The sequence below is a fragment of the Clinocottus analis genome, unplaced genomic scaffold (genome assembly GCF_023055335.1).
Source record: "Clinocottus analis isolate CAN_PGR_092001 unplaced genomic scaffold, fCliAna1.0.p SCAF_12, whole genome shotgun sequence".
NCBI classification, from domain to species: Eukaryota; Metazoa; Chordata; class Actinopteri; order Perciformes; family Cottidae; genus Clinocottus; species Clinocottus analis.
The window spans coordinates 6,957,739-6,985,339 of NW_027175843.1; the positions used below are offsets into that span (position 1 = coordinate 6,957,739).

The 27,601-nt window shown below is 39.5% G+C and overlaps 2 protein-coding genes across 2 annotated transcripts in view; both read right to left on the minus strand.

The window, feature by feature from the left end:
* Positions 1–887: 887 nt before the first annotated feature.
* Positions 888–19,171, minus strand: crfb2 (cytokine receptor family member b2). Its single transcript, XM_068573010.1, has 16 exons — positions 19,075–19,171; positions 18,440–18,603; positions 17,513–17,642; positions 16,944–17,119; positions 16,122–16,270; positions 15,349–15,508; positions 13,849–13,961; positions 8,689–9,350; positions 8,105–8,118; positions 6,621–6,716; positions 6,109–6,241; positions 4,837–5,012; positions 4,487–4,638; positions 3,058–3,220; positions 2,341–2,462; positions 888–981 (listed from the first exon to the last, which is right to left on the minus strand). Exons 2-16 carry the CDS (start codon positions 18,486–18,488, stop codon positions 925–927), a joined length of 2,352 nt encoding a protein of 783 aa, XP_068429111.1. The 5' UTR covers positions 18,489–18,603; positions 19,075–19,171; the 3' UTR covers positions 888–924.
* A 906-nt stretch (positions 19,172–20,077) lies between these two features.
* The window catches only part of crfb1 (cytokine receptor family member b1), a 12,060-nt gene continuing 4,536 nt past the window's right edge, over positions 20,078–27,601 (minus strand). Inside the window, exons 4-8 of the mRNA XM_068572600.1 lie at positions 25,739–25,899; positions 24,508–24,674; positions 23,082–23,238; positions 22,687–22,820; positions 20,078–22,016 (exon numbers count right to left, since the gene is read on the minus strand). Of these exons, the coding sequence (XP_068428701.1) occupies positions 21,267–22,016; positions 22,687–22,820; positions 23,082–23,238; positions 24,508–24,674; positions 25,739–25,899 (1,369 nt within the window). The 3' untranslated portion in view covers positions 20,078–21,266. The remainder of the gene's footprint in view (positions 22,017–22,686; positions 22,821–23,081; positions 23,239–24,507; positions 24,675–25,738; positions 25,900–27,601) is intronic.

Here is a 27,601-nt window from a genome sequence, read left to right on the forward strand (position 1 = left end):
AATAATGATTTAAAGGATTAGGTAACAACCTTGTGTTTCATGTATGTGTCCACCAATAAAACAGGATCCTAATTGTTATTCCCTTGGTGACTCAGAGTGGGCTTCAGTGGTACCGACACGTCATCGTAACACATTGTGTGTCGAAATGTTGTGAGGTAAAATTAGCATGTAAACATGTTCTGGTAGAAAATCTAAATCTAAAAAATAAATGAAATGCAAGTCACACAAAAACTCCTTCATTTTTGTTGTTTTTAACCATGCTTTATTCGCCAGATGGTCAGTATATCTCAATATATGCTGGCATCACCACCATCAGACGTTCAGTATATTAACAAGATAAAAGGTCTCAGAGGAAAGAGGACAACAGGATGGATGCCAGCATTTAAGTAAAGGTAGTAGAATAGATGTACAGTAATACAACATAGTCTAACTGCATACAGTGATATTCTCGATACCTAAACTAATGTGTTAAAAGCATGCTGAAGTGTTATGGTTACTCCTATACAACTTGGTGGCTCAGTTAGTTAAGGTATTCCTAGTTTACTATAAATGTCTGTTCCTCATTTGACGCAGTTATTGTTATAAAAAAAGATTAGAAACTTCATCCACCTCAAACACATTAAGAAGAGTCAGAGGAAATTCTAAATATTGGCATCGAAACAGAATTATAACCATTTATAAAAACATCTCACTCGGATGGTGAACCATAAACTTTACCCTTAACTTCTTCCTCTTCTCAAAACCAGCTCCACCTAAACCAGCTCTTCAGGTCTCGAGCCCACGTCCCGCCCCCCCCAGACGCTTCCATTTTAAACATTAGATTTCCCTTCCATTCCACAGTCTTCTTTCCCCCCTCAGAGCATCTCCTCGGTGGCTGAAGCAGCCTGTTGGCCGTCAGAAGACAGTCAGCAGAACCCTCTTTGTCTACAATGGGTCTTTGTCTGCACTTCCACGATTCCGGCATTGGAGGAGGATGTATGACTGGAGATAAGAGAGACAGTCCTGTTTACATGCCGATGACAACGCTCCACTTAAACTACAACAACAGAAATAAAACTTGCTCACAAGCACGTCCTTGAGTGGGAGGTTTAAAGTTGTACCTACTCAATGATATTATTTGAAATCTGGATAGAATTCCGAGCAAATAACCTGATACAGTCTACTTTTGTACATTTACCTGTTTGACATTGAACTATTGCCAACTTGTGAGTTCAAAAAAAGACAGTAAGAAAACACACTACACTAATTATTTTAGTATTATTCCCTTTTATGTCAACAATGCAGTGAAAGACCGTGATAGTCCATCTCTACTTCATGACTTCCTGTCTTCCAAAGTCCACTAGTCCCTACTGAGGAAGTCTTGAAAATGGTAAATGGACTGTACTTGCACAGATTTTTTCTAGTCTTCCTACCCCTCAAAGCGATTCAACTCTACTCATCATCATTCACCCATTTACACCCATTCATACACTGAGGAAGGAGCTACAATGCCAGGTCATTCTTTTGTCCGTCCAAAACCAAAAGATATTGACTTTTTAAATAATATTAGACACAAAAACAGAACATCCTTACACTGGAGAAACTGGAACTACTTTGCATGTTTTACATGTTGTCGCTGCATGGATTTAGGGGTGGCAGTGTCGGTCTATTCGGTGGTTGTTCCAACACTTTTGGTCAAAACTGGAAAAAATCTGTCCTCAAGCAGCAAGCGGGTTGCATTCATGTTTTTTCCGTTAAATGTTTGACTAAATGTTGGACGATGAAACGAGCTACATACATTCCTGTTCCCCTCAGGATGAATTGTAACGACTTCGGTAATCCTCGGACTTTTCCTCTTGCGCAATCGGCCAGAATGTCAGTATCTCCAATAGGTTAAGACTAATACCTGCAACACCAATGAGCCAATGATGAACCCTCATCTGCACTTTATGTATAATGGTCATTTGAAAACGTTAGCATGCTAACATGCTAAACTGAGATGTTAAACATTTATACCTGCGAAACATCCGTTAACATTGTCCTTATGAGCATGTTAGCCTTTAGCTCAAAGCACCACTGTCCCAAAGTACAGCCTCACAGAGCCACATGCATGGTACATGATCAATCACTTAAGTAATAGATTATTAAAATAGTCAGTAATTAATATTGATCGAGTAACTAACAATCTACGAATCACTATCAGTTTTAAGATGTATTTATAAAAATAAATAAACAAATTTAGCAGAAACCAGCTAATCAAAGTGATCATCATATGAACAACTGAGGCACATTTCCTCTATGTGCACAGCAGGTATTTTGAAGGCGAAGATGAAAAGCAGCACACACATTTGGATGAATTACCAGAGCTCTCTGCACGGGTTGTCTTGGTAACATAATGCTCAGCTTGCTGGCGCAGACAACCAGTCCGATGAGGAGAAACCCCAGAGCACAGAACGCACCCAGCAGGCTGATGACCAGATACACTGTGGAACAGCAGGACAGCAACAAATACTCATAAGGCTCATACACAAGAGACAAAGTGACATGGAAATCTCATATTACATTTGTAAAAGCCAGTTTGCCTCGGAATAACAAAATAATAGGAATAAAGCAGAGAGACTCAGTGCCCATGTATGCAAGAGAAAAACATATTTATAGATGATAAATGATTTTTCCTGTTGTATCTATTTGTAGAAATATGCCCAATTTGTATTTGCACTTTTCCCACTTTATATTGTAACTTGTTGCAAATTGTTGTTTTGACCTTTAGGGTGGTAGAAGTGTCTTGTTGAAAAAATAAAAGCTTGCCATTAAAACTTGAATATATGTGTAAGGTGAACATGTCCTCGTAACAACAAACTGTACAAAAAATGATTTGTTGTCGTCGCTGCATTCTGATTCAGACGTGAGCACATCGAGTTAAACTGCTCTCACTTTTGTATTGAAAGGTCCTAACTGTGTCCTGACTGTCCTGTGGAGAGATTATGAGCAGAAGTGTGCCTTTCGTCCCCCAAATAAACAGATTCAAGCTGCACAAAAGCGTACTCATTGTGAGTGTTCCAGTAAAACAAGTCGTACGTGAGCTTCTTTCCCGAGGAGCGCTGGTGAAGGCACAGACGGGTTTACTCGGGACACTGTTGGAGTTGTAGAAGGATTTCACAGAGACGGTCACACAGTACTCCACACCCGTCTGCAGGTAAGTGATGTTGTTCTCCTCTTTGTACGGCAGACTCAGACTGAACTGCAACACAACAGACAAAGCAGGTGATGAAGGGCATACACATTATCTTTATGGTATGTGTGTGAACTTTAATAATCTACCGTATTCTTCCTCTTTTCAAACTTCATTGTTTGTCACTAATTAATATGTTAATCCTTTGTAGTTGTAAATCATCTTAATTGTTTTTTTTTTAAAATCCTTTTGTACAACCAGCAATACATTTGTAAACTGTGTGTTCAAGTCAAGCCTGTGTGTGCGTTAGAAGTATCGGTTTCTTGTAATTCAAAGGAAATGGTTGCAGTTAATGTAAAGGGGATGCACGTTGCTTCTTCTTCAGAGTACTATTTTACTCGAGAAAAATGCAACACGGCAGGTGTTGAGACAGGAAATGCAGAGCAGCTCACAGATGTGTAAAAAGTAGTCGAAGACTCGCTCCACCAATTTTAGATTTTAGTAACGTGCATGCTTGTTTTTTTTTACAATGAACTAGAAGTAAAGTAAAAGTACACTGTAACTGAAATGGGGCCTGAGAAGATTACAGATGTGACAGTGAATTCCTTCGCAATCTTTTCATCTGACTGCATGGGAGTTTCCTCGAACAGCCGTATGAGACGGATGCTTGGAGACACACAAATTAGAGCTTTGAGACGGCCGTCAATATGGTGGAGCAGAGCAACTTCTGGTTCAATCAAGGAAATGACAATAGGAGACTTGGGATGCACCCAGTGCCTCCTGCCTCCTGGACCCTCTCTCCTGGGCCCTGCTTCCTTCCTTCCTCCTGCCTCCTGGGGCCCTGTCTCCTGGGCCCTGTCTCCTTCCTTCCTCCTGCCTCCTGGGCCTTGTCTCCTGGGCCCTGCCTCCTTCCTTCCTCCTGCCTCCTGGGCCTTGTCTCCTGGGCCTTGTCTCCTGGGCCCTGCCTCCTTCCTTGCTCCTGTCTCCTGGGCCCTGCCTCCTTCCTCCTGCCTCCTGGGCCCTGCTGATGCCCCTCCTCTCTACTTCTTTCTGCTTCATGGATCGTGGTCATCTGGGTCATGGTCCATGCCTCATTATAGGAATTTTTCAGTTTTTTTAGCGACTTTCTCCTGCTCCGATGTGAGTTCCCGGGACAGGGATGTCGTATGTGTACAGATAGTAAAGCCCTCTGAGGCGAATGTGTAATTCTAAACTGAATTAAACAATTGTTTATTTATTACTAACATTTGTATAAAATATAAATTCCTCAACAATGTATACATTGTTTATGAATGAAGAGATATCGATGAATGCAGCTTCAAGCCTGACACGTACCTGCGCACCGTCCCTGGACCTCCGCACATCCAGGACGACTCGTCTGTACATTTGTTTTAGGTGCTGGAGCCCGTTTGTTGCAGGAACTCTGAGCTGCAGGAGCAGACAGTTTCCACAGCCAGACACAGACACATCAGGAGGTCCCAACACAGCTACGAGGAGAAATGAACAATTTCCAAAATGATGATGAAATACAAGTACACTACATATTCCATGTTTATATGCACTGATTATACGTTTGCCATTAACGACTGCCATCGTCTACCTTGCACTCAGAAACACTGTAGATGTTTAGTTGGAGAAATGTGTGCAACACTTAGAAGTCTTAAATATCGAGGTGTGTGCCTCACTGTCTGACAGAGGCTGGAACTGGCGTGACACAGTCCAGTTGGATGTCTGGGTGGGAGTGGAGGCTTGGACGCGGGCTCGGTAGTGGCTCAACGGGTCCTTGAACGCTCTGGTGAGGTTACACGTCTGTCCGGCTGTCAGCTTCAAACAAGCAGCCACTGGTCTCCACGTTTTCTTCCTCCAAAGAGAAAGGAAATACAGAGGGAGGAAAAAGAGTGATGATAATCCAAGACAAGACCAAGAACAATGTGTCATCCTTAAAGAATGAGGGTGAAGGGTCAATGCAGAGAGGAGGAGGAAACACAACTAACAACTCCTCTAACAGGTCACATTCACAGATGTGAGAGATACAACACACTGGGCTTTGACTAGGAACTCACACGTGTTGTGGTATTGCTTCTCAGAAACTGCTTCCTCACAGGGTTTGACAAGTGCCTCGGAAATAAAAATGAAACCTGTGCAGAGTGGTCATGAGGTGAGCGTCATAATCATTCAATAATATCAGACCATGATCAATATGAGCGGCTATTGCCATCCAGGATGTCAGTCTTTTGTTCAGTCCACCTATTTGATCCAGGCTGAGGTATCTCAACAACTTGCTGGCTGGACTGGGATTACATCTTGTACAGACATATGGTCCCATTGGGTTACCTGGTAATCCCTGACTGCTCATCCAGCGCCACCAACAGGTCAACGTCTTCCCTCAACCTGGGAATATCTCAGCAAGTGTTGGATGAAACTGGGCCATGAAAATGGTTCACACCTTCTTAAAAAAAAGAACTTCTCAAAATTAATTTTGTTCATGGAAGGAAACTTATAAGAGTTTTTAAACTCTACAATATGTGTATATGTGTAAATCTAAATGACAGGAACTCTCCAGAAATTGCAGACTAACCTGCATTTCCTGTAAGAGCTGCAGTTGTTTTTGTGAACAACTTAACACTTATATGTTGCAGTAATTAGCGAGCAACTCATTGCACGTAATACTAATGTTTCAAGCGCTGATCTGGAATGTTCGAAAATGTTGGTTGAAAACCGCTCAACAGGTGGTGGGTTTGTTCTGCATGTTAATAACAACCATCTATTACATAGCTTTGAAGAAATAACAAAATGACAGACCATTTAAAGTTCCTGGAAGCAAATGCCATTGTGATGAAGAGAAATGTTTGTCTCAGTAGCTGTAAAGTGACAACAGGGGGTCATGAATAGCGGTCCTCATGCTGCCTCACTGTGGCTCATCTAGCCAAGCTTCCTGTTGCCTGTCGACTGAATACCTGAGGTGGAAGGTCTGAACAGTGAAACAGGTGCCAGAAGGGGTTTTGAGGCCGGGCAGGAAGCTGAGGGTGTGCTCCATGTTGAAGGAGGTAATGGAGACATTGGAAGGTGCAGGGAGAGAAACACACGCCACTGCACAGGAGGACAGAACAACACAAGGTTTACATTTTTCAACAAGATATTTAAAAAAAAAAAAATCATTTCTAACTGTATCAAACATGACTAAGTCTAAAGGCTGCACACATACAGAAACCTTTCCTGGACACAGCTCCGCATCAGTGTGAGCTGCTACAAAGTTTAACAGAGCAACAAGGCACTTACTGCTCCTGACAGCATTCATATACACATCTACACATCGTTTACCATAAATCTCAGTCCAAAGGTACAAAGCAATTACACACACACACCTAAGCTCTGGAGAACAAACAGTGCAACGACTACATGCGTTCATGTCACACATTCTGCATGTCAACCCCTACGTCCGCCACACATTGAATCCAGAAGGCATTACCAAGGTGTAAATGCAGAAGCAGCAGAATCCACATTCCCATCGTCTCTCCATGGACTTTGTTATGGCTCTGAGTAAAGCGTCTCGCACAAGACGAGGCTCACTTTTGGGTTCGAGCACAAACATAGAGACGGATGGGAGGGAGCGTGAGGGTAGTTACAAGTGAACAGCTGAGTTTCTATTTCCCACGAAGTCCCGCCTTGTGCATTTCGTCCTACAAATATTGCATTGAACTGTGTGAACTGTTACAAGACTGAAACTCAACTTGTTTATGATCTGGTTTAGTTTTATTTTTGTTCTCATGTTAGATACATATATACTTTATTGATCTTCAAGGGGAAATGTGTTGAGTAGCACCTTAAAGACACAAAAATAAAATATAAAAACAGGACATTTTTTGTCTATGATTTGGTAACTTTCCATACAGATTCAGCTTTAAGAATGTGTACTTTTACTGCCATTTAAAACGTATCTTTATTAAATGTAACACTGTGTACTGAGTAATGCGTATTCAGAAAAGTTTGACAGAGGTATATTAATGGCAAGATGTTATAGTGAGCATAACAATACAATGATTCAAGTGATAGTTACATACTGTAATTTGCAATCATACATGTATAATATGAATATCCTGATACAATGTGTCACTTCAAATAATGCAATGTTGATCATGATGAAGAAAATATGGCAAAAATAAAAATAGACTAGCATGTATGTAACCATATACTGGAGATAACTGCAACTCCTTGCCTGGTAAACACAGGATGTTAATTGTTTGAATGGTAGATAATAATTCCTACCATCATCCTGATGAAAACCATCTTAAATAACTGAGTTTCACAAACTAAATTGTGCCAACAGTCAAGCCGTCATTCACATGTATAGGAATACACAAAACAATACTTACATGAGCAGTATGTATGATTCTATGTACTGTAGAGCTGCATTTTACAAATCATTAGATTACTGATCAATTGCTATTTTTCCATTATTTAAAAAAAATAAAATGTATATCATTATTAAAACAGATTTTGCTTAAACAGCCAATGTCATCAGAGCGGAAGAAAGTACATTATTTAAAAAAGACATGATAAAAAAAAACATTTTCAAAAGCAATACAGTACTCATCAGATGGACCCCTTTTTGCCCAAACGTGTTTCACAAATGTAGTTTTCAGTGCACGTTGAAGGACAATGCCTGAAGACACTGAGGCTGCTTATCAGCGTTATTTAATACAATACAACTGACAACATGTTGTCAGGTTGACCTGCCCTGTCTCTAAGGAAGTCTACCTTAGGACTTTCTCTGAAATGTCTCACAACCAGCATCATCCAACAGGCCGAGGTGTTTGGGCTGCTGTTGGTTAAAAAGAAAAGACTATTGTAACAGCATTGACTAGTCATTAATAGTTTGTTTTAACTCCATGAATGCCACCTGTCCACAGGGTTTATCATGTGAGGCTCAGTGTTGAAGTCAGACTTCTGTACTGTGAGCTTCTAGTCTGAAACACACATGTAGAAGTGACTCTGAACATTTGAACATAACATTGCCGACAAGAAGCATCTTTCTAAATACAAGTGGTTCATGGCACTCGAGGGGATGAAACAGTTGCAGTGATTAGCAGACAGAGCAGGTGATGCAACACTGTTTCACCTCAGAAATGTGTGTTTTTTGTCGCTAAAAGTGAAAATAAATCAGCTGAAATGAAGGCAGAACAAAGGGCCACTACAGATACACCATCTGATCTGATTCGTGCCAAAGAATATGAGAACAAATTGATTCATGCAACAAGTTCTCCTAAAGTGGTTCACGTATGAGGCTCGCTGTAACACAACTGATCAAACATCTGTCAGTTGTTGGAGTAGGTCCTGTAATGACAATTATTCATCAGAATAACAGTTCTCAGTGTTTAGACTGATGAGAATGACTCAAGACCAACACTGCTACATAAGTTTCAGTGTGTCTTTGTAACATTGTTTTTTTTTAACACATAAAAATGTTTAAAAAAGAACTGGAAAACCTCAAGATTTCCATAATTAGTTTGTACGTGTTGTACAGATGTGTTTATGGCATGGAAGAAGCCGTTACAAGTGGATGCCTCATATATCCAAAGTGCTCTTCCTCCTCTTCCTCCTCCTCCTTTTCATTCACAAAGCAGGAAACAGTTCCTGTAACAACTTCCTTGTAGTCTCTAGTTTGTGAGGCCTCTGAAGCAGAAGACGACTCTGGCTCCATCTTCCCCAAGTCAAAAGGTGATTTCCCTACCAACCCCTTTTGCTCTTCCTCCCCAAGCCCGCCAAAGGATAACGTGTGGAGATCCACATCCTGGTTGCCACCTTCTTCCACCACCGTCCCCTCCTCCTCACTTGGAGGGATCGGTCCTTCAGTCCCACTTACTGTGTCTGACATAGGTAAAGAATCAGAGGGGGCGGCTGTGTGTGTGCCCTGTGCTTCGTCCAGTCCAGCATTAGAATGTGCGTATCTTGAAATCAAGGGTTCAGGCTTTGGGGATAAAGGAGCTGACATAGATGATGAAGATGATTGCAATTCATAACCGACTCCTCTTCTCACACCAGTGCTCTCAGTTACACTCTCCCCATCGCTCTCATCAGATGTGTGGTTGCTCTTCTTTTCGCCTGAAGAGGGCGGAGTTGATTCAACATTCAAGAGCGATGACATGGACGTGTTGCAGGATGGGATGACTCGAACCTCCTCCAAGTGATGGATAGATGTCTAACAGAGTGAGAGAGAGAGAAAACACAAAGAAAGAGAGAAGGCATGTATCAATGTTAAAACCAAGTTAAAACAGCAGTGCAACCAGATTGTTTTTAAAAAGCAGATACCCAACAGTTGGGGACCCTCTCCCCGGTCTTTTCATACAACAGAAATCTACTCAAAATTGACTGACAATTATGTTGCCAAAAGAGTCAGTGACATTTCATAAAAGTCACATGCTCATTTGCTCTGGTAAGCTGTGATACACATTTTTCTTTATTTTGAGCCTTAATAATGGGATGTATTGATCCTAAAAGGCCAACTACACACAACTTTATTAATAAATTAGCAATTTCTTCTGAAAACGATCAATATTCCATATATTATATGTAACCGCTAATCCTGTTCAGTGTCTTTGGACCGTAGGAAGAGGAACAAGAACCCGGAGAATACACATGCAGCAACTGGGAGAACATGTAAACTCCACAGAGAAGGGACGTCCAGCTTGTAAAGGGACGGAGCAGCTTAACCATGTTAAAGATATTCTGGCTGCTACAAATCAAAAATGGCTAATACGGGCCTGTTGGAAATGATTCTTTCACTGGTTTGGCCTACAAGGCTGAACAGGATTACATATAGCATATGCTTACTGGGACTTTGGGGGTTAAAGCTTCATTTAAGACTACAATGGAAGCTCTGCTCATGCTGAATGGATTCATGGATAGTAAAACTACAACCAAGTACACAGAGGTCAACTCAGAGGTGAATGGCTAATCCACAGTCAGTCATTTCCACGGACAGGAAGTGCTTTGAGCAGTTATTCAGGACCTCCGTAACCTCCCCTTACTTCCTAATCCACTTTACTTCACATACAGGCCATCAGACCTACAGATGACATCACTCGAGTCCTCCAAACTGGCTGCTCCCATGTGGACTAGAGGAACACATATGTGAGGATGCAGTACACCGTTTCAGCCTTCAACACCATTGAGCCCTCTGAGCTCCTCATCAAGCTCTGAGAACGAGACGAGGGCTGCAGCAATTAACACTTTTAGTAATGGACTATTCTACCAATTATTCCATAGACTTATCAGATAAGCAGCTCTCTCATATACATCTACACATCATCAGTTCTTGTTTGTTTATTCAGATGATGTAATGTATGAATACAAAACAGCACCAGTACGTTTAAGTGTAATTATGTTTTTGTACCGTATGTATGCGTATATGTATGAGGATGTCACGGTATGACTAACCTAACAACTTTAATGAATAACAATGTAAATATTCAAATTGTCAATAATATAAAGCAACAGTTGAACATACAATGAACAGTTGTAAAACTGTTGCTCTATCTTTCCATGGAAATTAGTTTCAACATGGTTACTTATAATGATCCATTTATGGACGGTTAACTTCAGCATGGAGTCATCTGTCAATTCATTTTCAAAGTGTTTAATCTGTAATTTAATGAACACAGATAAAGATAAATGTTAACAATTTCCCTGAACCAAACAATGTTTTCCAGTTGCTAATTCTGTCTCAATTCAGTTATTTTATTCAATAAATGACTTACTCAACAATGACCATTACGTTCGTACCTACCTACCTACCTAAAATGTTGATTAATTGACTGATCAAGCACAAATTGTTTCAAGTTTAGAAAACCGTTTTCACTAAATGTTGGTTTATCTTTATACGATTACACTCAAACTCTGGAAGCATCACAACTGGAACAGCTGCCGACCCTCACGATGACATTTCTGAAGAATGGATGCTCAGCCGTTACCCAAGCCAGACCTCAATTCATCAGACTGTTGTTCACATAAGTATGCGTGTGTTCTGACATTTGACAAAAAGGACGATGTATCTCTTCTGTGGCATAAAGCAACATGTGGAAATGTTGCTGAATCATATCAAAGAAGTTCTGGCTGCTACAAAGTTCTGGAAAAAACTGTTGGTGAGCAACCAATAGTTTCACATACTCTCTCCTTATTTCACATTTCACTTATTGCTTGAACGTGTGTGCGGGGAAACCACCCAATATCTCGCTGTCACTCTGGTGGACTTAAAGTAATTATACAAAAACATGAAATGGCATCTCAATTTACAAAAAAAGCATGTTCAAATCCCCCTCGCATGAGAAAAATACCACAAATAAAAGGTTAACCGTATCCAACGCCCACATCCATAACGCTTCAACATCTCAGTGTGCTGTAATAAAACAAAAGGCATTGACTGATATGAATTGAAAGTTTCAAAATATATCGGTGACTACCGATTGAATAATAATCTCACTTTAGAAAGTCTCAATGGGAGAGTCCTTTTCACAGGATTTGGAATCAGTAAAAACCAGTAAAATATGGAATTTAAAAGTCAGCAGAGAGTTTCATGGTTATCATAACAATACTTGAGTCAGAGAACAAAATGACTGTTTCATCTTCATATAAGAGACACATAAAATGTTCACAGACTGTAGGTAAATCACTTATGTTTAGGAGAGTAATTGTACAGGAATATTTGCCTGTGATGATGCAATATCCCCTGCATGGGGGCTTTTTGATATTTAAGGATAACATTAGAAGTCACAGAATAATTTTTAATAAGTTACTGTTTCAAATGCCTTATGAAGGCCAACAGATGATGTCCAGTGACATCACTTTGTTGAGGGCGGTCCATGTTCCATTTAGTTTAACAAAAAAATACCTTCGTCATATTTCACAATGAACAGCTAAACCATTCTTTTCTTTGGTGTTCAGACAACAATAAATATATTGCTAAAAATCATAACATAATAAGATCATGTCTGTGATAGAATGATTGACAGACCTGGGCAAGTATTTCCATCACGGTCAGAAATGTTACAAAACTTCAAATATTTATATAAAAACAATTTGTTTTTAGGAATGAGGAAGGTGTTGGAAACCTAAAGTTATATCAAATCAAATAGATTTGTGTAATTAACAGTAGTTCAAGTATCAATGCAAAAGTAAAACCTTAAAAAATATATATATATTTGGAATTACAATCTAGCAGCTATAGTTTAAATGTTGTTGACTCCTCCATAATTTAAGGATAACTCATTATTCTATTCCATGAAATCAACATAGCCATAACCTAAATAACTGTCTATTTTGTATTGATTAAAGTGCAGTGACTAATGAAACCGGGAACCAAAAAATAAAATGAGAAAAAATAAAATAACATTCATAAGTCATATATTGAGTATTTCACTTCCTCATTGTATATTTTGACTCACATTTACTTTGCAAAGCATTTTTTTGACCGTCCAACATCCAACGTGTCTAACCACTGGCAGTTTAGTCTTAGCGTCTCAGTACATCAACCATCCTGTTGCACAACAGTGAGGTTTACCTGCATCTGCTCTTGTGCCTTTTCTTTCTCCACCACAAACAACCACAACAATGCAGCACTTCACGCGGGTGATGTGCAGGAAGTGTTTTGCTGAAGAATGTTTCCGTTTGCAATTCTTTCCTCTTACTTTACTCAGAAAAAGTCAAACCATAAATAAAAGCATTTTAATAAAAGAAAAGGCAAAGTGGATCATGTCAAGGACATCTTGATTACTACAATTGTAGCACAACAACTACGTTGGTTTTAATGCACTTTAATATTACCTAAATAGTAACACCATCTCCAAAAAAAAAAAAAAAACAGATCAAAATGAGTTTATTTCAAACAACATGTAAGGTTTATATGGAAAGTGATATTTGCAAAGTTGTATGGGCAATATAAAATTTGTCACTTCTCGACATTTTGTTTGTGGAATTTGAAGTGACTAGCTACACCAAAAGGTTGTGACATGCCCTGAAAAGCTCAAGGAACTAGTCTACAGGCTACTAGAAGAAGACTAAAGCTTAGTTAGTGGGCAGGTGGCACCTTAGCTCCTGTTGAATGATGACGTAAGTTGAAGCGCTTTCCGAGGTCGGAAGGCTAGAAAAGCACAATACAAGTAAGAACCATTTACATTTATTATCAGCATGCTGCCCGTAGCTACACCATAGGCATCAGTTCAGGATAAGTGTCTTGCCAAAGGACACATGGACTAGCCGAGCGCAGGATGGAACCGCCAATCCTCTGATCGAAGGATGAGCCTCTCTACCACTGAGCCACAATTGCCCACTCTACTGACTGACCGGCGATTATGGTTATGACTCAAAAAAGATGGGGGATACGGTTTATGTTACATTTTTCGTGCTTGTTGATTACTTCGAGACTTCCTGTTAATACATCTGCATTCAGTGGACTTCTTTAAAGTCACTGCTTATTGAAGACCTAAGCGTACTTGGAGTATTATATATTATTATTATTGTTGTTATGAGTAAAGACTGTTTGCTAATTTTTTTTTTTAAATGTTGAATAAAAAAGATTTTTAAACACATTTAAAACACAAATGAATTAACTTATCAAGTTAAAGGGGGTAGTCTGCTCACCTTCCAAGAACAGCAAGGTAATTGCATCACCAACTACTGATTTTAACACACTCATTACTTACCAAGACCAATGGCAGATGTTCCCTCAGACAAGTGAAACCAGTATAGACCAGCAGGGCCGCAACGACCACAGCAGACATCACCAACAAACACAACATGGTTGATATCAATGGGTCTGCAGAGCGGGATAGAGGTACATATTAAACACAGAGGCACGTGAAACAGAGCAAGCTGCATCATCATCATCATCATCAGTAAGAGTGTTGGTGGGGATACGGTTTCCATGTTTTATATGTTGCAGGGAGAACTGCACCATATTGTAAAAAACTAAGATTGCTATATTTTTTTTCTTCTGCATTTTACGATAATACAGGACATTTCCTAAATAGCCAGAATACTGTGTTGAATTTTGTGGCGTACAAAACGCGTGACAGATGGTGGTCTATTAACAGAAAATATGCACATTGTATTGTTTTGAAAACAGCTTTCAGAATCCGCAAATCAACCGTATCTATTTAATTAAAGTCGTACAGTGCTTGTAAATAGTCCCATGAATTATTTTTTCATGAAATCTTTCCAATTTCATTCTTTGTTTGTGAAACAAAAGCAATGTTAACTTATCCTTTTAAATAAGCAAGCAAGTTGTGTTTGAAAGATGGGATCATTTTCTCGTCAGTCTATAATGAAAAAAATATTATAATGAAAAGCCTCCAAGTTGGAGCATGTATTTGTCATGCTTTTAGGTTGTAGAAAGTCCTCCTCACAAATGCTATTTTGTATGAAAGGGTTTGTAAAAAAAGTTGTGTTTTGTACAAACCGCTGTACAACGGTGAGCACAGACTGACAATTTAAAGGCATGGAGATCCCTCTTCGCAACAGTTGAATATGAATAGAAGGAATCCCCATTCATTGGTAAAATTAATTAGAAGTCAAATTGGAATCAAAAAGTGCAGATTTAAAAAAAAAAAAAAAAAATTCTGTTTGTGCACAAAAATGCCTGTAAAGAGATACAATTTTAACATGTGTGGTAATACTAGCAGCTATTTTTAAAACATCACAATAGAAGTAAGTTTAGGGTTAGTAGTATTAGATCAGTGAATATTCGATGGACAAACAAATCACAGTGTAGAACTATTCAATCCCGCCACTGAGCCAACTGCAGACAGCCCAACACTATTTAGAGCCCAAATTGACAGTTAAGTTTTAAATGTGCTTGGGTGATTCATGCAAATTCAAAACGAAGGATATCTGGGAGATTAAAATAACTTTAAAATAATAAACGTTGTGTCTGAATCTATACTCTTTTTGTCTCTGAAATAGTCATCTTCAAAGGAAAGAAAAAACAACATACCAGGTGACACAAACTCTTGATTGGGCACACCCACAATGACTCCCACCCACACCCACACCTAATGTAATGGCTCTTTAGCTCCCAAGCCGACTACAGGCAGACTCAGCCAGGGGATTTGAAACCATCTTTGTTGGTGAAAAAAGTCTTTAAAATGATGTGTTACTTTGAAAACTAATGGGAGAAACATTCACACAGACACAGTGACCTGTACCTGCAGTATAGTGGCCAGGGGTAGACGCACAAACAGGTTCGCTGTAGTTGGACTTCCGAGAAAACAGACCTTGTGAGAAGCTGACTGACACACAGTACTGTGTGCCAGAGGCCATGTTCTTTAAAATCTGTCTTCTCAGAGACTTGGTGTCCTTAAACCACTGCATACAGAGAGACCGCAAACAGACATTCGATTAGTACAATAAGACAAATGTATAGGACTAAAACACAGGAAGCTGTGGTAAGATATGCAATAGGGTGCTGCAGTTAATACATTATTTTACACCAATTCTCAAGCAAATCTAAACTGATCTGTTCATGTCACACTTTCATTTAATACGGACATTTCATCAGACAATGAGTGGATAAAGGAAAGCATCCAGCTTTCATATCCAATTAGGTGAAATTAAAAAAGGACACTGCCTGATTTTATTAGATTTTGTTAAAGCATCCAAAAATAATTCCACAGATTTTAACTCAGTTCACAGTTATTTTTCCGAGCATGTAATTTAGACGATTTGGGGCATTTTTCTTCGAAGATTGATTATTAATTTATTCTTGTGAATTATTCTAGTTTAGCATCATTTGGTGTTTGATAAGCCTTTTAAAAGCCATACATGTGTTCCTCAAACTGGACTTTCTGGGCAACATCTTCCATCTGTACCAGTAACAACACACCCACATCAACACAGCAGTGCTATCTTGAATATCCGCTTAAACTTGTTAGATAATATACTGCATACATCACACAGTGTGTTGGTCAATGTACAGTACCTGTGGTTTGTCTGCATCGTTGCTCTTAATCCTGAGTTTGTAATTCAGCGAATCATAGATCTTCCTAAGGTGCTGTGTGGGAGGCTGTAGGTCCACACACAAATCTTCTCCATGTGGTGTCACAGTCAGCAGCGGCAGGTCCAGGTGAGCTGGAGGACACAGATATGGGGTTAAATAGGACACTTTTTAAAATTGGCCTGACGTTTCTGACTTCGCATATCGAGTTGCTCTGGAAATGTTCTACCAAAAGCCCCGAAAAACACACTGCAGTGAAAATACCTGCACACTTTGTGGTTGTCATTAAAATAAATGTACATTTCCTTTAAATCAGTATTTCTCAAACTGGGGCGGTATAGGTGGCATCAGCAAGAAGAAATGCTGATTTTTTTATTTCAAGAATTTTATTGAGAACTTAACATGGCGAAATGCCTGTACTTTCGGGTAAATGATTACGTTATGCCAGTGGCAGGCCGTCAGGGCCAGCTAAGCTTTCTCTGCTGGCCTAAACACAATCACAAAGTTATATCTATTGTCGTGCTGCGATCACAGCTGACCTAGTGACCAACACCACGAACCGCCACTGTTACGCCGACTCAATGATTCTTGGTGTCTCGCCAAAAAGCAGATTTCCGTGAGATCCCCCAAAACTGTAAACCAAGGGGAAACAGTGTAGCCCAAAGTGTGTATAAAAAAAGACACACAACTGAAGAAGCTATTCTATGCTACAACAGAAAAGAAAGGGCATATGATATCTCTTGGCATCATCTCCATTATCTGTGCCTTTCATTTTACATATTTTAGTTTCAACACTGTTCCACTTACTGTCTTCGATGGGTTTGAATCCTGAGCGAATGACTGTCTGTGAGTCCTTTCCTTCCAGCAGTTCTTGAATCTTGGTAATGTAGACCAGTGTTGGGTCAGAGAAGGCTTCTGTGAGGTTGCAGATCAGTGGGTGCTGGACATGCTCGCAGCCAACTACTGGCACCCAGGCAGTTCCCCTACAGGTCCGGAGAGAAAGGAAAGAAGCAGACTATAGTGGGTCAATGCCATCAGACAGCATTAAAAATCACAGTCAGCACTTTCATTTTCACTGTGAAGGCCTACCAGTGCTCTCATATTACAATTATGTAATGTGAAACGCACGGTGAAGAATCAGCTGTAGCTTCACACTCTGGGATCCGAAACATTCGTCCAATATCGGATCCCATTCATATGGTTTGTATGACATCATAGTTTGTGAAATAAACATTTATCTGAGTTGCTTGGAGCACTAGATGGACAGAAAGACTGTTAAGTGCCTGCATAGAAAAGGGTGCAACTGTTTAATTTTATAGAGAATCCTTGGAACACTCTTATTATACCGACAATCTATTAACACAGATGAAACCTACGTTGCTGTGGTAACTGTGACATGGTAGTAGGCTCCTGGGGGTGTGCTTGGTCCAGGCTCCCATTTAAGCATGTGAATGAAATGGCTTGAGTTCAGGGTAGTACTGAACGGCTTCGGAAGTTCATTCATGGCTGAAATACAAACAAACAGGACATCAAGTAGATGTGTTTATTATTTGAGATGCACCTTAGTCAAACTTGTTTTTCAAGTGTTTGTCTGGAGGCAAACCCAGGATTTCATTGTAAGCACTTTCGTGCTGAGCCCGAGTGTCACAGATTGTAAAGCCCCATAGAGACAAATCTTGTATTTGTGATTTTAGGCTACACAAAACAAACTGAATTGAATTGTCATTCTGAGATTGGTTACTATTGAAGTAAAATCACCCCATCAAAGTCTGTGCAGGTTCCGAGGAGGCCTACTGCACATCTGAAAACGTAAAAAGCCTTTTGTGGCTCTAGAGGGAGCTGCAGAAAATGTGACACAGATGTGCCTACAATGCATTATGGGTAATGTAGACAATGATTTTGAAAAGAATCCAAAGAAGATTCCATGGAATCAAAAATGATGACATCTCTGGTTCTGTACAGTGTGTTGACAATGTTATTGGAGTGCACTGCTGAAGCAGTAGGGTATTATGTTATAGAATAGGGCTTGACATACATGTTTTTATGTGAAAAAACTCCATATTAATCTTTAACCCAAATGTTCTACTTTGTTTAAATAAAAAGCCCCATGTTTTATAAATGCTTCGCGGAAAAACATTAAAAAAAGAGCTGAATAACTTAACCTTTTTTATATTTTGTAGTCATGATTTTCTAAATAAAAGTGCAATCTCGACCAATGCTAAATGTTTTGGTTTCAGATGAAGTGCACTGATTGGTGTAAACTTGTTTCCAGGTTATGAGACTGCACCGGACTGGATGCTCACCTGACAGGACATGAGGCAGCCATGCGAGCATCCACACGAGAGCAGTCATGACAGCCACACCGTCTCTGCTTCAGTCTCTGCGTCACCTCCATCAGACCCTCAAGCCGCAGCCGAGCCTCTCGGGACTCTGCTGCTGCTTTCGCTTTTCATATTACCACCGCCATCTGCTAGGACACATATTTAATCATTACTGCGACCTATGCATGCTATACAGAGTGCCACAAATAATAATTACAACTCGCTTTAGACAAAAACAATGTTTAATGTAACATGTCTGACGGTTATGTTCAATGCAAATAAACACTCTCGATTTGTACCTGTTATTTTTATCATGCCCGTTAACTTGCACATTGCGACCACAGTGAGTTTCAAAACACTTTCGCTTTGCATGTGTGGCTTTTAGATAAACCAACGCCCAGTTTAACGCCCAGTGACTTAATTCCATTCAAAAACACGTTCAAAATGACCCAGATACTCTACAAACGCTATCCGAGTCAACGGTAAAAACAAGTCTCGTCTCGTGCTAGCTAACGGACTAGCATGTCTACTAACTAGCAAGTCAAAGCTTTTACAATAGGTCAACAAAGCTACACACAGTTCATGACATTCAATGGTATATTTAAAATTACAGCAACCTGTTCTGAGATTCTTGTCAATGTTTATCCACCAATGTCCCTGGCGGAAGCCCATCTATAGATGTCACACACACAGACTGTATACTGGAGCTCATGGAGTAATAGACAGTGCAAGCTGCTCTTGGTGCCTTTAAAGAACTTCAGATAACTTGAGTGTTTTTGACGGCGCTATGCATGCTTCCAGCAAATTGACTAGTTACTCCAGAGACCGCACATTCTTGTTTTTCTCGATTAGGGGTTACACAGAAAACACTCGTACAATTGTATTTTGCGCCCTTTAGGGCCTTTTACGTTGGATAGACTCGCTGGTATAAATTTGTCCGATTAACTTGAACGCAACATCTGACGGAGTTGATGAAAAGAAATCATGTGATTTCGTTGAAGTAGGTGGGATGCGAGTAACGTTACGTTCAGCGTAATAGTTTTCTTCTTTCTGTAAACCTTTTTTTTTTTTTTTTAAACTTACCAAATAGTCTTATCCAAGCCACTAGTAAGACTGCTGGGCTGTGAAGCAAATTTTAAATCGTTGAATTGTATTTTCAGGGAATCACCTGTGCCCTGGGTCAATCCCAATATCCCCCAACAGACAATATCTGGGTTTAGAGCTGTCCCACTGTCAAATTCCTTTAGGAGCACTTTCTTTGAGTAATTTCTGCAGACTGTGCCAAAAAGAAATATCCGCAATTCATAGAGTTATTGTCCAAACCGCATATCCTGTTTTAGGGTCGCTGAAGCCTATCCCAGCTGTCAATGGTCGAACACAGGGTACACTTTTCATAGATATCAGGAATATATGCCATCCAAGTTAGCAAGTGCAGTAGCATCAGAATCAGAATAATTCATTGCCATGTATGTTTTCACATACAAGGAATTTGTCCTGGCGGGAGGTGCATAACATTTAACATTTCACAATAAACGGAGTGCAATAAATGGGAGTATACATATTCACAATTTAATATATTTATTTAATATAAAATTATAGTTAAAATAAAGTGCAGGTGAGTCTTATGTGTTTGCGAGAGAGAGAGAGAGAGAGAGAGAGAGAGAGAGAGAGAGAGAGAGAGAGAGAGAGAGAGAGAGAGAGAGAGAGAGAGAGAGAGATGAGTATAATAATAACGTGGCAAGTGTATTTAAATATGCGAAATGGAGAGATGTGCAAGGGCTCTGTAGATTAGCCGACCTCCGACGGCAAGGCAATGTTTTGCGTGGCGTGAGAGGGCTCACACAGAGGTGTGAGCACCTGATGGGGTGGTGGTGTAGGGGCTGATGGTCTGGGGCTGGTTGATGGAGGTGTGGGAGATGGCGTCAGGACTGCTCCATTCCTTTTTAAAGCGACAGTAGACCTCGTTCAGCTCGTCATTCATGGAGTGTTTTTTGTTGTTGAAATGTTAGATAGTTCATATTGACTTTCAGGCTTACAGGTTGTATATTCATTAATTAAAAAAAAGATAAAATGATTTTTTTTTAATTTTGTGCAAAAATAAAAATAAATTGGTATTTTATTTCAAAATCCAATCATCTTTTCTTCCAGTAAAACCAATGATAAAAGTGTGCTTACATAGACCAATTTCAATCAATAACATGACATCCATCCATCACTTTTAACGCCAAGGGAGGTGTGTGTGGAACACGACAGCAGAAGATATAATTTAAATCCCTCTTGTAACTAAAAAATATTCAAGTAGCTAAAGACACCAAAAGTATGGTTTACATTTTGTACTATCGTGTCATTTGCAAGTGCCTGCATCATTTAATGTGTTGGTTATTTAACTTTTTTTTAATTTTTACAATGACATCTATTGCTTCTGTCCATCCTGGGAGAGGGATCCTCCTCTGTTGCTCTCCCTCAGGTTTCTTCCCCTTTTTCCTATGAAAGGGTTTTTACTATCTTTATTTGGGGGAGTTTTTCCTTATCCGATGTGAGGTCCTGGGACAGGAATGTTATGTGTACAGATTGTAAAGCCGTCCAATGCAAATCTTGTATTTGTTATTGTGGGCTATACAAAATAAACTGAATTGAATTGAAAACTGAATTAATAACCAAAAACATTGCAGTCAATGGTTTGTTTACTGGTTTAGGTAAAACAACTGAACTGAATTTAAATATTTCAGATACTTCTTATACACAGAAAAACGCATCAGAGGAACATATAATGTCTCATATATCCAGAAAATTCCACCTCCTCCTCCTCCTACTCCTCTTCCTCCTCCGTTTCTCCATCACAGGTACTGATGCAGCCAGACAAAGTGGCGATACGTCTGGCTTCATACCCATCCTCAGTAAAGTCTTCTTGTGGAGATAAAATTAATGCCACAGTTGTCCGATCATCTGACTCTGTTAACGAGTTTCTGTGATTCAGAGTCTGGTGTGACCTTGTGGGCAGTAGAGGCTCCAGATCGGACAGTTTCACAAAGTATGAGTGATATTCTCCACTATTCTGCTCTTCTCCTTGTTCCTCACATACAGCAAGTGCAGCGAGGGTGACTGAGAACAGATTGATATTGCCAAAGCTCTCACATGACACCTCCTCCTCCTTTTTATCATCCTCCTTCTCTTTATCATGCTCCTCCTCTTTTTCATCCTCCTTCACCATACCTGTGACTGGACCCTCGGCCATGAAAGAAACCTCTGTTCCTTCAGCTTTGGCCCCGTTTTGATCGAGCCCCCCATGTGTCCCGGAGACCCCTGACAACTTGCTGTTCCCTGACACATCAACAGAGTCCTGGCAGGAACTTTCCCCAGCGGATAGCTCTGCATCTCTGTCCACGTAGTCATTTCCCCCTTCATCCTCTTCATCCTCATCATATGAGTCACTGCCTCTGGTGGCGCTGTGTGGAGCTTGAGGATTGTTGTGCCTCTTTGATTTCTCTGTGTTTGCGCCAATGGAGATCTTGTCAGGGATTGTTCTCTCTAGTGTTAGGGTGGAGCAATGGCTAAGAACCTTTGAGATTGGAAAAGAGGGAACAAAGAGACAGAGGAGGGAGGAGAAGTTGGGGAATATGACAGTGAGACAGTGAATAATATAATATTTGTAGTTATGGTTTCATTTGTATGTAATAACCTGAAACAAATACAACTATGGTTATTTTTGTTATTTTAGAAGGAGCCCTTATATATCGATATAGGGGGCGGGTCCTCTTCCACAGAATTCACTATGTTGCATCGTTGTGTTTCGACAGAAACCAGACAAAGCAAACACTGGCTTAAGGGAGAGTTTGTGTGTTTTTACATCAGCTGAAGGCCACCGTAGACTGGAAGGAGATTATGACCAGAGGGGTATTGACTTGGTTGCAATCGGCACTACCAGATGCCACTAGATGAGACACACTGCACCTTTAGAAAAAGGTCCATTGTGTTTTGTTACTCAAGCCTCTCCTTACTTTGTCGCATGCTTTTAGTGCATGTGATTCTTTCCTAATGGCTAGCTCACGGCTGCAGCTGTGCACTGCTTTCAAGCGGCGGTTATGATGATAATGCTGAAAATGTTAGCAATGAGCCACTGGCTCACGGTTGAGAGAATCTAAGATCTTCAAATGTTTGAAACAATAGTTTTACATTTTTAAATTGTAAATTTGTTTTAAATGTAAATGAAGACAGACACAAATACTTACGTTTCTTACATCAAGGACTCTGGGCAGAGTTTTCAGTTTACAAATGAATCCAGTGTAGTAGAGGAGAAACATGGAGCTCATCAGGACACCAATAAGTATCAGAAGAGCAGCAACTACACCTAAAAAAACAGGGTCTATAGACATCCACACAGTTAGTACTTCGTGCTGGCTATTTACTTTGCTGGAGCATGTCGAAAGCAACAGCCCCAAACATGCTCAACTGTCCTGTATGATAATACATTATTTCTGATCTCACCATGCATCCAGGTGCATTGTAGGTGCATCAGGAACCGCTGGTCATAAAATGACCAAAACAGCACTGCCCTTGGGGCATTTAACTGCACTTCCTGCTGCACCTCTCTATTTGAAAAAACAAATATGAAGGTTCAGCTCACCTTTGGGTGGTTCCACAATGCTAGTAAAGATGCAATTCCATGCGGAAGCCTTAGTGTTTCTGTTGGTATTAATCTTTGTGTGCACCAGCACACAGTACTCCGTGCCAACCTGCAGGTTTTTCACAGTATACGTCTTGTTTGGTGTTAAGGCGGACATCTGCAGATGAAATATGGACAAATAAGTTAAATGATTTCCATTTGAGGCGCCTCCATGACCCCAGCACTCTGTACAATCACCTACCACGTGATTCGGTCACTGTATTGGGTTTAGAGCATGGTTTCACCCTGGGCAGCCATTTTATCTTTCTTAGCAGTCTTTATAAGCCACTGCTGGACATCAGGTAAAGTAAAGTTCTTACTTTTTCCTCAATATTTGCACAGGGAATTCTACGTGACCGAATCACTGAGTAACGTACAGAGTGCCGAGGTCGCAGATAGCACCATTTCCACTCCAAAGAGGAGACTGGAGTTGTAGTTCTAGTTGTTTTTGTCTGAGGCAGAGGTACTCAGGAAGCAAAAATGATCGTAGTTAAACCTCAAAGGGCAGAGGAATAAGTCATATGGATATACAACTGTTCCTTTTCAGGGCAGAAAGACTTGTCAAAGCAGAAACAACACAGGCACAAATAATAGTGAAAGATCAGGGATTGCTGCATTCCATTTTGGTGAGCCTGTACCGGGTATTGGTATTGTCTCTCTCTGGTACTGTCACCGTGTGTGTATGTATATCTGGTGCCCCACGGCCTCTTTATCAGGCTTTGGTCCCGTCTGTAGAGGAGCAAATACAGCTGCACTTTGAAGACATAAAGGACAGCTTTCAAACTTGTGGGCCAACTGGCTCAGAGGTAGAGGACAGTTATCCTTCAAATCAAAGAATTGGGTGTGAATGGGTTAATGGTGACAAGTAGTGTTAAAGCACGTTGAGTGGTCAGAAGACTAGTAAAGATCTAAAAAAGTAGAGTCCATTTACCATTTGTTTATGCTCAGACATTGTTTACTGGGACACTAAATGGAATGGGACCATGTGGACTTTTTTTTGATTACACTTGTGCTTTTCCTGCTTTGACAAGTCGAAAAGGTGAGCTGTGAAAAAGGTCTAGTAAGTTAGGGTTCAGATAATATGTGCAGTATTTAGGAGAGCAAATACACTGAGAAGTAATACAATGAAAAGCAATAAACAAAATATGATGTGATATTGAAGTAAATCAAATTTAGAAGTTTGTCCAGTAGTATATAATATTCAATTTGATATAATTCCTTGCTACCGTCTGCTAAGGTTTAACTCAACCAATGTGACGCCCTCCATAGAAGCTCTCCATTAGAACATTTTTGTTTAACTGGTTGTTTCTATATTACTTGTTAAGAGGAATTAAAGTAAATGTTAGACTTCATGATAACATAGTAATCATACACAGTACAGTCTTACCACTGCTCCTGTATGTCCTATACGCCAATTAACCCTGAAGTGAGAGCCGGGGTAGAATTTCTTGATATCTTTGATTCCTGAGCTCCGGTCAGCTTCAGGGAGTGACATGTTGATCTGGATGCAGCTGCCACATCCAGCCAGAGAGACTTTTGGAGGACCTATGATGGCTTGTTAGAAAAAAAAGAAAGCAAAAGCACATTCTTTTTTAATCAAAGTTCAAAAAAAGGGTGTCAGAGTGGATGTCATGTACCAAGTGTATGGCATATCTTTGGTTCACTCTGCTGCGTTAGCATTTTTATTGTTTTTTTTCCACTTTCAGACAATATTTTGACCAATGCTCTAGAAAATATCAACACATCTGTATTAAATTTGAGTCAGCTTCAGAGAGAGAATGTAAATATATAGAATGTAAATACCTGTTTATACTGTCCATAATGTTTATACTGTCTATATCATATTATCCACCACACTGCACCTTAATTGCTTCTTTTGCATTCTGGACAGATGCAAACTACATTTCGACTCGTCACAGTACTTGTACATTGTGCAATGACAATAAAGTTGAATTTTTGTGGGCTGATCAACCAACCAACAGACAGATATTGCTATACAAACCTCACAACTCTGAGCTTGCATTTCCTTTTCAGATGCCCTCGTTTATTGTCTGCATGCATTCAGCATGCTCCCGTGCTAACAATGTCAATGTAATATTTAGCAGGAATAATGTTCATCATGTTTGGTTCATCACCAAAGTATTAGACATGTTATGACCGGCTGAGGGCATTACATGATAACACAGGTTACCACATGATTAATTAATGACAAGCCATCTTATAGTTGAGATATTACGTCATTAAGAGAGCACCTGTCAAAACTCATACGAAGGTTTTCTACCATGAACAAAATCATTTGGAAAACATGATGGATGTTTTTGTCTTTAGATACTTTTTGTCTCTTCGTTTAAGTCGCACGCATCATGATTCATTTGGTATGGTGGTTTCTCTCAGCCAAGATTAAAAAGCCTTTTTGCAAATTTTCAGTATTGTTATTATTTTTTTTACGTGGATGGAAACTACTTTATTGACTGATAATTTCAGCCTTAGTTAACAGCTTAGCTCAAAATTCCTCCAATCTACCTCCCTAATAGAATAGAATCAATAACATTGGATCTTATCGATAATTCTTCCAAGGCAACAAGCCTGCAACTCAAAAGACGGCCATGTTGACTTACTGTTAACAAAAGGGGAGAAGATGACTTTGTTGGATTCTGGAGACAGGGTCTGGTTGTAGGACGCCTGGACAGTCAGGATGTATTCCTTCTGTTGGTCTCGAAAGCTCAGCTTCAATGATGTCGTATTTGAGTACGATGAACGTTTCATGTTTTTCCCGACCCTGCACAAAGAAAAACAGAGTGCAAAAATGTTATTGCATGCTCTCATTGCTCTCATTGTGGAAGGTTCATTATTTGTTCAGCTGCCTAGGGGGAAGAAAACAAAATGTCATATTTTTTAGTAGGAATGATTAGTCTTTATGTACTAGTCTTTTGAAGTGCAGGGCTCGACAATAAGCCTTTTCAGGCACAATGAGATCTTTTACTTGCCTGAGAGCAAAGGAAAATGTATTGTGTATTTATTAGAACATTTCTGTGTTCAGACATTTTCTTGGAGCATTTGTAGTTTGAACGATAATTTGCTTAGAGCTCGTGTTAGGAAGTTAAACGGGTCATAATTATTTTCTTATATCTGTTTATATTACTGTGAAAACAGCAAACAATTGTATTTATTCAAGTATCTTGCAAAAACAAGATCAACTTTGATCACATCAGGATAACTTCGCCCAATAGTTTTACTTTTTTGAGCTTGAATGCATCATATTGTAACTGAATTGAAAACCACAAACTGTTAACGGTGAAGAACGCAGAACTGTGCTAGGGAGCCCGTGTTAACCAGTTAATAACTGTTATTAACTACAATGTAATGGCCCACGTGTCCGAAATGAGCTGTTTTTAACGAAATCATTAATGCCGATCTCCCGTTTGCATATTGATACATACTGTTAAGAGAAGCCCCTACTATTAAAACAATCTGAAAGAAACCCATCTCTTTAGTTGCATCAGATAAAGACTTGTTTCTGTGCATTATTCACTGTCCAACAAGGATGCAAACAGAAAGGGTTGAACTGAAATAAGTTGTTTTAATAACCATGAGAATATTATAATATCATGTTGTTTTTTTATTGACATCACTTCACATCTGAATTCAAAGCTATGAGACAATTCTGTTAAATACATTTTCCAAAAATAAAGTAGTTTTATTTTTCTGTTAGGAATCTTAAATGCATCCAGTAGAGCAGCCCAGAATGGCTTATGAAATGAGGTAAACATTAGTTTTAAGGCTAGAAATTATTATTAAGTGTAATACGACTAATAAAAACAGTAATAATGGACATTTTTACAAACATTAACAGGTGATATTCTTTAATCTAATACGACACAGAACAAAGCTTCAAAATAAATATTGTTACCAGACAGTGAAACATTTTATATTACCACCTAGGATTTAGTAATTAATTCAAATTCAAAACTGTTATTTGAAGGGTTAGGAATTAATTTATATCAAATTAATGAATAGTTATGACCAGGACTGATTTTAGTTAAAAATAATTACTCAGTATAAGTGGAAGATAATATTAATTATTTCTTTTTCATTTTTAGCTGCTTTGGTTTGAGACATTTTTTGTTTTATCTGACAAAAAAACAACAACAACGTTACAGTGTATGTTGTTGCTAAACATTGAATAATCACAGACTGTCTTAGCTCATACATGATCACAAAGAATAGTAATTGATGTCAGACAACATTGTTCGCACTGCAATTTGTTTTAAGAATGAAATATTAGATGCTACTTTTGCTAAAAAAAAAATTAAAAAAATGAGTTGGCCAAAAGCAACCTGGTAACTGGACGTCTCAGTGCTGAAACAGCCTCTTGTCGTTTCAGGCAGTTTAATGAAGTTAAAACACAGTGAAGACATGTGTATGCCTTTATAAAAGCAGCTGTGGAAAGCAGACAGCTGCAGTCACACCAAACGTGAAGG

Bases quoted from the DNA above. Each gene is read 5' to 3' on its own strand.
- crfb2 (XM_068573010.1), bottom strand. From the start codon at position 18,488: ATGACTGCTCTCGTGTGGATGCTCGCATGGCTGCCTCATGTCCTGTCA. The intron at 17,120-17,512 runs GTAGGTTTCATC...CCGGACCTGTAG, and splicing joins GTCACAGTTACCACAGCAAC to GGGAACTGCCTGGGTGCCAG. The intron at 3,221-4,486 runs GTACGTGTCAGG...GTTGTGTTGCAG, and splicing joins GGTCCAGGGACGGTGCGCAG to TTCAGTCTGAGTCTGCCGTA.